General features: G+C 45.2%; 1 protein-coding gene across 1 annotated transcript; it reads right to left on the bottom strand.

The window, feature by feature from the left end:
• Window positions 1-2,361: 2,361 nt before the first annotated feature.
• On the bottom strand, window positions 2,362-7,974 carry LOC149353808 (uncharacterized). The gene is made up of 3 exons (XM_089582837.1): window positions 7,817-7,974; window positions 3,616-4,393; window positions 2,362-2,603 (listed from the first exon to the last, which is right to left on the bottom strand). The coding sequence occupies exons 1-2, from the start codon at window positions 7,829-7,831 to the stop codon at window positions 3,632-3,634; spliced, it is 777 nt and encodes a 258-aa protein (XP_089438963.1). The 5' UTR covers window positions 7,832-7,974; the 3' UTR covers window positions 2,362-2,603; window positions 3,616-3,631.
• Window positions 7,975-10,614: the final 2,640 nt, after the last annotated feature.

Raw genomic sequence — 10,614 nt, forward strand, 5'->3', positions numbered from 1 at the left:
GAAGTCTAGAAAACGTGATGATAGCGATGCTTCATTTAATTTATTTTCCAAAAATGCATGTTTTTTTACGTGGTAGTTCTGGTATATTAGATTTGTTTGCGTTTTTTACCGTGACACGAAATGCAAAGTTTAAAATCCGGCGTGAAGTTGTTTCGGCTTATTAGGTCAATTTTAGGGTCCCAAAATCTCCAATTCCGAATTTTTCTCGACAACACTCATTTAAATGTACATTGCTGTGTCGAAGCTAACCTTTGGTAGTTAGTTTCTTAAATTTAAAAGACCGTAAATAAAGACAAAGGCTGTTAAAAAACTAGGCGCGAAGGATTGATGATGATGGTGATTATCGTTTTGTTCTTTCCTGATTCTTGCGTGCAGGTCTTTTTTCGCGACAACGTTGCAGAGCAACCCATAGTACAGTTTTATGCCGTTTTACATATCGTACATGTAAAAACCACTCCGATAATAGTCCAAGACGTGAATTAAACGAGCTGATGAGTTCGTCACCGGGAATTGAAGTCAAGTTTATATAACAAAAATAATACAAGCAAAATTATTATTTGAAGTTAGTACTCTAGGAGGTCCCATGGTTAAAAACCCGTCAGGGGGACCCCCTAACACAAAATAGGTAGTCTAAACAAATACTGAGACAGTGGTTGCTAGTTGCAAACAACGATACAAGGCAATCATAAAATCGCGCATGTACAAACGAAGGCAAGAAGCATTAAACAACAAAAGTGGATCAAGAAACGGAAAAAAAAAATACATTAGGGTACACAGAGTTAGTCCATAATTTGCTATTCAAAAAAGTTTTTAATACGATGCAAACAATAAAACTGTTGCATGATGATTTAAGTTTGTGTGGTAAAGCGTTCCATACTGTTATACCTGCCAATATTGCGGAACATTTGCCATAATTAGTTCGAATTTTCGCTAGGAGAAGGTTAAGACGCTCAGAAAACCTAGTTTCATTATCATTGAAAAAATAGTTGTTGGGGAAGACTTCTTGTTCTAAGTCAAGATGAATAATTCGATAAACAATAACTGATAATTTTAATTTATGTAATTCGCTAAGTGGTAGAATATGCAGACTGGAGTAAAGTGGCAAGGAATGACAGCAAAATGGGACATATGTCATTTCTCGAAGTGCTTGATTTTGGAGACGTGGCTGAAAATATGGGCGGTCCTTGATTAAAACATGAATGCCAAATGATATTTTTCGGAGAAGGGACTGCACATGAAGGCGAAATTTAAGGTGCTTATCTAACACTACTCCAACAAAATTAACGCTGTCCGAAATTGGTATTAAGTGGTTACCGATTTTAACTGACGAAGACACATTAATGCTACTTTGTGGTGAGTGAAATATTACGTACATTGTTTTCTACGGATTAATGCGCAGTAGGTTAGTAGTAGCAGTAGGAAACTAGTGAAGGTTAGTAGTGAAAAGAAGTTGAACCTTTCTTTTCATTAAGTGTCAAAAAAATAAAAACATCAATAAATACGAGCGGGAACAACCGCCGTGTTGCGTTGAACAGTCTAGGCGAGAGAACAATGAAAAAGTGTCGCAGAAGAGTTGATTCTCATGGCATAATTAAGGTTGCCTACTGGGAGGGGAAAGCGAGGGTACAATGCTAATGGGTGATAGGGGGAGCACAGTATCAGAAACGAAACGGTAATTACTGCGCTCACCCGCAAGTGTCTTTCAACCATAAAATCAAAGCTAGAAACCGAGAAATGCTTTCTAAAGCACCTGAGTATGGTTTTTATACTATATTACCGAAGAGACGATCGTGGGACGGTAACCGCGGAGTAGCCGCCCTAGAGCCACTTGCTTGCTGGATATGCGACGCCAGAGCACCGCCGACCATCCGTCGCCTGCTGGGGCATTGGTCCGGTTTGGGACCCATAAGTACAAAAAACAGAGATCACGGAGTCGCTGCGTTGAAAGAGTGCAGGAAGCCACTACCTGAGTCCAACGCCCGTAACATGCTTCGCTCCGTGTAGGACTTCGCGAAGCCATCCTGCTCGGCAAAGATGTAACCTGTATTTTCTTAGCTGTTTTACCCTGACCCTTCCCCTGCGTAGACCAACATGCCATTTCAGTGAATAAAGATTTTTTCCACCTCTTATAATGATATCGGACACTTGTCCGCCTAAAAAAAATTGAGTTTGCGAGCGGTTTTTTCAGCCAGCGTATTAGAAATAACTGTGATTTTTATATTTAAACTCCCAGTGTTTATCTTCAAAATGTACATTTCAGCAATAAAGAGGAAACAAATGAGTTCATCTGGGATGATGCTGCCTTTCTTTTCTTCCTACTCTACTGATATTGTGTACCAACGTTTTCATAGAAGCTGGACGTAGGGAAAACAGGAACATTTATTGAAACAAGAGTATTCACAGACAAACACACAGGCCTTCTGGTGACCACTGATGGTCGTTTGTTTTCTTGAGACAAGCTATCTTTCATGATATGAGCAAATTTTATTTCGAAGCGTGCTTGTTTTGAAAATGATTGAAGTTCCTGGACCGGCAGTGTCGATGAAGAATCCAGCTCTTCGTTGTCGCAGACTCGGTTGGAGTATGATGGAGCAGGCTTTCGGCTAAGAGAAGGGAGTAACACGTATTTTCAAAGAAAGAATGACCATTTCACACAATTCCCGCATTCAGATAACCGGAACATTGTTCAGCGTGTAGCCGCATAAAAATTTGCTCACTGAAGGTAAATATTCCACATGCCTGAATCGCGAAACACGCAACAACTGAAATAGTTTCGATAGACTTGCGAATAAAAACTGGGATTTGACCAACAAAGCCAGTTTGGCTTGTTTTCAATTCAAACTACAACATAAGTTAATTGATTTATAAATGTTAGCAATTAACTGCGTTATGAGGTTCACGAAATTTAGAGTAATTTTAAAGCTGGTATTCCAAACACGTATAAATGAAAAGCCATTTTCAATTCATGACTTTTAAAGGGAAATTTCCAAAGTATGTTAATATTGTGCGCGAATGATAAAGCGCTCTTTGCAGCACGCATTGTTATTGTCTTGTACAAGCCTAAAACCAATCTTAAGTCTGGCTCAAGAGAAAAATGTAGCTGAAGAGATTAATATATCAGCAGTTCCAAGTGCGCACCAACTCGTCTTGCAGTAACCACAGTTAGGTTTAGTCGCTTTTCTGCTCAAGCCTTTCCTTTTCGCAGAAGTGAACTGACATTTCAGGCGTTTGTCGAGTACTGCTGGGACACGCAGTTAACCGCTCAAGGGTTAATTGAGACTTTAAGGGGCCGTCCGTGTTGCAGTACCTGTTAAGTTACCCTTCATTCCATGATCCCCCAAACAATACGTGTAGACCATAAATGCGTGAACAGATGTCCGTAACCCTGGCCCATCTCATGGCAGCCCAGGCTATAAATGTTTTATACTGCCATCTGTTCTGAGCCATAAACTGGGATAATAGGACCCGGTGCACAACAAAACACAGATTTCAGGGTGCACTCAAAATACAAGCTGATATATATATATATATATATATATATATATATATATATATATATATATATATATTTCTCCCTAGCGAAAATTGTGCGCAGTGATGATTGTAATGGCATACCATGCAGATAAGTGGCTCAGCCAACAACGCCGCCAACGTGGCCACCACCGTACTGTCCGCCAGCAGCTCCTCCGGCCTTCTCGAAACCGGCTCCTCCGGCCTGGTGTCCTGCGCCGTACGCGCTGCCAGCGTTGGCCTGCAGACCGAACGAGGACGACTGGCCATAGGTTGAGGTGTGGCCATAGACGCGCTTCTGGGCCTCTCCACCACCATAGTTGAATCCACCCTGACCGTAGCCGCGACCGGCTCCGTAGTATCCGCCTCCGTATCCACCATAGCCAGCGCCTCCGTAACCCAGGCCGCCGTAGCCCAGACCACCGTAGCCAAGTCCACCGTAGCCGAGACCACCGTATCCAAGACCACCGTAGCCCAACCCGCCGTAGCCAAGGCCTCCGTAACCGAGGCGACCGTAGCCAAGGCCTCCATAGCCACCTCCGTATCCGGCTCCATAGCCGAGACCACCGTATCCGAGACCGGCACCATAACCCAGACCTCCGTAGCCGAGACCAGGATAGCCGACGCCGCCGAAACCAAGGCCTGGGTAGCCGTAGCCACCATAGCCAAGGCCTACTCCCGGTCCGTAACCGAGGCCTGGTCCGAAGATGCCGCCGCGGCCCTCGACCTTCTCCTTGCCTTCTTTCTTGTCCTTTCCGTCGGCGGCTGGCTCAGTTGTCGGCGGTTCGGTGCTGCCTGCGGCCGGTGCCTCGGTGGCAGCGACTTCTGGCTCATCAGCGCACGACACGAAGGCCATCACGGCCAAGCCGACCGCGAGGAGCAGCTGGAAATCGGAAACAAAAATGGCGAGGTTTACTCAAATGTGAACCTGTGCACTTTCACAGCGCGCCTATAGGTCCTCATCATACCGCAAGAGATATATGTTGTCATGGCCGTGCAATATGACTTGACACTCCTGAAAAAGGGAGACATTATATGGATGCAGTCTACTTATCACAGTTTTCTGCACTATAACTGTATTCGCTTGAAAATTGTTAGAGACGAACGATTACTTTCAATAGGGACGTCCTACCGCGGTCCTACAAACATAGAGATGACAATGTATTGAGAATTTAATTCTTTGGTATACAAGGATCAGCAAATGAAAGAAACAAAGCTGCTTCATTATTAGGCTATGCCACCGAGTTCAATACAATTTTAGTCGCAGTGACCTGTGTGCTATGCCGACTGCTTTTATTACGGCCATTTTTTGAATATGCTACCTTCTATTCCTCTACCTCTTTCAGGAATCCATTTCTGCAAGCTTCGTCATAACGAATGTGCATTAAGTTTCGTCATTGTCGCATTGTAGTCTGCAAGAAATTACGAGATCTGGCCTGATACTTAATACTGTAAAGTGGTGCTGGCTGGTGGCTGAACTTGCGGCGAAAAACAGGTCTTTCACGAGACACAGAAAAGTGTCCCCGCATCTGTCTTGTGTAGTGCTTTATTTCGCCGCAAGACCTGGTCTGAATGTGCACAATTTCAGAGTGCAAGAGAAGAAACGTATATGCCTTCCAATTTTCTGTTGTCCGGTGTATCCTGTTGCATCCGTTATGCAGAATGCCAACCTGACAGACCCCTTCAAACTGGAGAGAGGCTGTCCAGTCATTCAGGCATTTATACCGGCAAAATCAGTCTAATGCTCTTAATGGTAATTCGGGTATATCCTATCTGCAGTCTGCGCAAAATGAATAACCCTGCGGGCTGTGTCAGTCTGTGTCTTCACTAGCAATAATTCTCTCTAGTGATCTTTCCTCTCACTTCCTACAGAGAGTATGGAAGCGGCTGCGAGCGAGCGAAAGTCGTTGTGGGCTGCGGTAGAAATGCGCAAGAAAGCATTTCCTTCGTGCAAACCTTTCCGCAAAACACGACCTCCAAGGCTACGGCCATTTAAAAAAAAAAAAGCCTTTCTCTGCAGCCGCTGCTGCTTTCCTGTGGCTTCATCCATGGTTCTTGTCAATTAGTGTTGCCGTGAACGACGACTAAAGTTATTCTGAATCATGACGCGCATAAGGACAGTAAGGACAGCTCATGGACAGTTAAGAAAAGTTTACTGCGTACATCCTCTACGTAGCCGAAATTTAAGCAGATGAGACGTTCAAGCGAAATAGATCCACTCACACAAAAATCGTCAATACACCATGGGCCCTATTTTTATGGCCACTGCATACGGAGTGTTTTTGAGAATTTATGATAAAGTGCAAATATAGCAACTGTGCTGCTTCTTCTGTGTTGCCTCTCTTTGGCCTGCAGGTCTGCGGGTTTGCTAGGTCACAATTATATTGAAATTGCCTTCAGTGCGAAATTATATGCTCTTCGCAGAGCCTGCCATTCCTTTTTTACTGTCTTTAGCTTTACACACGCTAATTTTCCTGATCTACGATGGCTTCATCATGATATTATCGTATTTTCCTTTCATACGTCCTAGTGCTACGCTCACATTCACGCTGTTTTCTACAAACTTTGACTAAGCTTGTACTCTCTTGAAATAAGAAGCACCCAGACTTGCCCCTGTGAGCTATTAATCGCCTTTGTTGCTTTCTTCTGACAGCGATCACCTTAAGCTAGTTCTATGGCCGTTCGTTGAAATATTGAGGAGGATGTCTCTTTATTTTCAAGCGCGATAGGACGCTTTAATAAAAAGAGGTTTTCAGTAGGCAGCTCGCTTGTTCTTAGCCGCATCTGATATCATCGTACGCTGACAAAAATTGCGGGCGACCCCTAGTGTACACGGCCGGCGACATTGGCCCAATCAAGCGCTTGAGTCTAGCGAGACGCCATGTCTGCCGCCGCTGTCTCTTTCAGGAAATACGAATTTGTAACAGTTTTGTTTCTCTGAAATTTAGCGCTCATGTAAGCCTAGAACTAATTTTTCTCAATGTTTTGCCCTCTCGCGATATGTGGGCTCCTTGTCTGTAATTGTCTTACATAGCCCTCTGTCGCTCTCCGAAATGAGAGCGTAATTTTAATCACTCCCTCGCAGATATTTTGCTCAATTTTGGTCGTCATGTGAAGAACATTTCAGATTCGCGCAGAGGACGCTAGGAGCACTAGTTCGTGCGCGTCGCGCAAAGTTAGATGCGTCAGAGCCTAAAAGGCGGCAAACGAGTTCTACTACTAAGTTTCGTTTTTCTTCTTTGTACACTCCAGTTACATTTCCTGTACTCATATTAATCAGGTAAATTAAAGACGCACATCACAGAGCAGAGCACGCTATTTAACCATTGCCGAAAGGATGTACCTGTCATCACAGTTCATTTTATTTACATTTATCCAGCTACATGATGGCCCTGGTATGCTGAACCTGGTCCTTCAACTCGCGGCGTTGAATCCTTTCTTTTCACAGTGCGCTGATCGCAAAGAACCTCTCCCGCAGATATTCATAAGCGCCAATATTTAAGCTTTCTGTTGTGCCTTAAACCTCCCACATTTTCAGCAGCCCCATTATACTTCTCGTCGCGTGGAAACATTTCAAAATTAAACGCTGACTTTAGCGCCAGATCATTTTACTGACTAATTTTCTACTAGAGCACTTTGATATCCAAATACATGCCTCTGTGGCTTAATGAGACAGTGAGGATAACGCTATTCTGTTTATGTTCTTGATGAAAATCGACTGCATGGCGGTAAAGGCTGGCCTGTGGGATCCGCGTTCGTAAAAACTGTGTCGACGCACCTCAATTTACTTGCGAAATCGGCCGCTGGTGGCGCCATCTGTAATTTGGCTTTGGTTCTTTTCTAGCCTATAAAAGCTCCATTTTCGATGCTGGTCTTTTCGTAACTAAAAGGCGGTGGTAGCCTACCAATACAGGTTGAATTTAATCTGCCTTCACTGTCCCTTTAAAGCACTACTCATAGTCGACGCCAGGTTTACCCGCTCACAACGAACTACCAGTTCGCTTTGAGTAGGTCGCCGAGCTGGCTTCCACTTCGGCGTTTCTTACTCGGTTTGTTTGCTGAAAGCGCTCAAACTCTGCATTTATCTTCATAAATGCGCCTCGCAAGCTGCAGCGGCGAGGACAGGCGGCAGAAAAAAGCAAAGGAACACTTGGACAAACGTGGAATCGTTTGCACTGATGTGCCCCTCTGCTTTTTCGGCGGTATAGGCTGCAGTGTGCGAGACGTCGCTCGGTGCGTCAACTCCGTGGAGCACGGAGCGAAACGCTCCAGCGGGCACGCGGTCAGGTCGGACAGGTGCACTTACCGCTGCCTTCATCATGTCGTCAGGTTGAGATCACACGAAGAAGAGAAGAGTCGACCGAGGGTGCGCGTGTGGTGCAGCGAAAAACCTCCCGTTCCTCGCACCGCTTGGAGATGGTGTCTCTTCAGAGGTTACCGCAGCCCTTATATACACGACCCACGCTGCCTCATCGCACTCGCACACGCGTTGATTCTAACGCACACACACACACACACACACACACTAGGTGGCTTTCACCCTCTTGTTGTGTTTTTCATTCAAGGCTGCCGGCGTGGTTGTGCCGGTGACGCCGCCCACCTCGCCTTTTCTTACGTTCTCCCTTTGCCAAGTCAACTTCTGCCTCCCCCCCCCCCCTGCCGTCCTCCTCGCACCGATCGTATTGGCACGGGCAACGACGCCGTTGCACCGCGGCTGTCGTCGACTCGGAAGCTCTCCCCCCCCCCCTCCCCCCCTCGGCGCCGCTAATAACACTCGGAAGAGAAGAGGGAGAGAACGTCGGGGTTTGTCCCGCCGCTCGTTTCCAACTTGCGGCGCGGCGGGTCGGCGGCGGGCGCCGCGCAGGTGAATTTCGGCTGTGTTTCGCGAGAAAGCAGGATGCGAATAATGACTATTGCGCCCAGACCGGTTGCGCTGGAGATACCTTCCTGAGTAGCGCGGCGCAACAATGGGTCCCTCTGAAGCGCTATCACGATGTAATTAGCTTTATCGCTCTCACTTTGAAGAGTTCGCAAAAAAAAATAAATGTTGTCGAAAAAAAAGGTAGTGCCTTGGTGCTGTGCTCTTATCGTTTTTTCGTCAAGTGAGACGCAGATGAGGTGACAAGCATCAGGTCGTGCCAAAATTTTGCATTGGCGCAGAGACGCCGTAGTGGAGGGCTCCGGAAATTTCGACCACCTGGGGTTCTTTAACGTGCACTGACATCGCACAGTACACAGGCCTCTAGAATTTCTCCTCCAAAGAAATTCAACCGCCGCGGCCGGGATCGAACCCGCGTCTTTCGGGTCAGCAGCCGAGCAGCATAACCACTGAGCCACCACGGCGGCTTTTTTTCTTCTTGTATCAAAATTTCGTGCTCTGGTGTAATGTTCAGATTACAGTCACAATTTTCAATGGAGTACTTGTTTTTAGGGTCAAATATTTTACCAAAAAACTTCGGCTGGCTATATTTAGAGCAACTGCTATGCAATTCGTTCATTCATTCATTCATTTGCAAACCGATCTGGTGAAGGCTTATACAGAGTGCATTCATGCTATGGTCCGAAAACATTGGTCCTTATTTGATAGCGTCAAATCTCGATGGTACCAATTTCCCAAGCATCCCAAAGTATTAGCAGTATTAAAATTTGCTTCAAACGAACCAAATAAAAATACGGCAACAAAAGGCAAAAATCAGTTTGTTTGTTTTTTTGGTAACAAATTTCGGGTGAAGCATTTCATTATCTTCATCTGGGCGCCTCTCTCGTGCTGCGGAAGCTGCTGAGAGGTCACGGATCATCGCAGAGCGTCTCCGGTCTTTGGCTGTCGCGCCCGACGCCGTTTTAATTGTAACTGTTCGAATCATTCAAGGCGTCTGCTTTTACAACGACGTCGTCGACTTGTCCCGATTTTCCACATAGCGAAGTGTACCGCAGCAAATCTGTGCGGCCATTCGCTGACCAAAGTTTTGTTCCTGTTTTCTGTAGCCAAAGCGTCTAGGAGGACCTAGGATGTGGTGCCCAAATATACACACTTGCAGAAGCATTCAGCGACGCTGGCCGTGGCGTATGCATGGCTACGTAACAGGGAAGCTGTTATGCGTAAGACATTCCCTTCTTCACTGCAGCCGACCCCACTGTCCTCTGATGCTGACTCGACAGCTCCTCCTTTGTATTAGCCACCACGGCTCGAACAAGCGTTGACAATGTTTTGAAAGTGAAGGCGTTCTGTTCGACACAGACCGGACGGTACTTTTGAAATATATGGTTCATCCCAAAGTCTGTATCACTGTGTTCATATCATCGAGGTTTTTTCTGTATGCTTAAGACATATTTGGAGAGCGTACGAGTTACATATGCCGACACGCGCCGGCAAGCCTGAGCGTACGGACGCTACTTTCTCTTGGCCCTATATTGCCTTGGCGCTTCCCAAACGAGGCTAAGCCTAAGAACTTGGCTCGTATACGTAGTAAAATTATTTGTAGACTCCAAATTCTTAAAATACCATGGACACTAACTTTAGCTGCATGTTTTCTTCTTTTCTACAGTGCTGGTTGGTTGGTTCATGGGGTTTAACGTCCCAAAGCGACTTTCTACAGTGCGTTAGCCATTAAAATACATGGTTCACCATGTGCTATTTGACTACGACCACTAAATAATTTATAATTCCATTTCTTCTTTATGCTTTTTTCGATTTTGATTTCATCGACTAAAAGATAGCTGTGAAGTGTAGTTAGTGTTTAGGTCACGTGAGCCGCAAAAAAAACTATAATTAGTCCCTCATTCGTAGTTTTAATTACTGAAACACTTAAACCAGCCTGCTTCTAGAGCTGGAATGACGATAAACGACGTATCAAAAGTTAAATTGCAGTTTCTTCACGCCTTACGTGACGTAAACATTAACTACACGTCAAAACCAAGTTCGTGGATGAAAATGAAACCAGAACATCATCAAGGAGAAATTCAATTATGCATTATTTAGCGGTCGCAGGCGAATACCGCATGGTGATTCACGTATACTAACGTCTAATGCATCATTTGAAAGAAGAAAACACAAAAGCAATAATTTGATGTCTATAGTCCTTTAAAAAGGAGACCGGCAAGTGC

This window comes from Amblyomma mixtum, chromosome 3, assembly GCF_055824585.1.
Source record: "Amblyomma mixtum isolate Tamu chromosome 3, ASM5582458v1, whole genome shotgun sequence".
NCBI lineage: Eukaryota > Metazoa > Arthropoda > Arachnida > Ixodida > Ixodidae > Amblyomma > Amblyomma mixtum.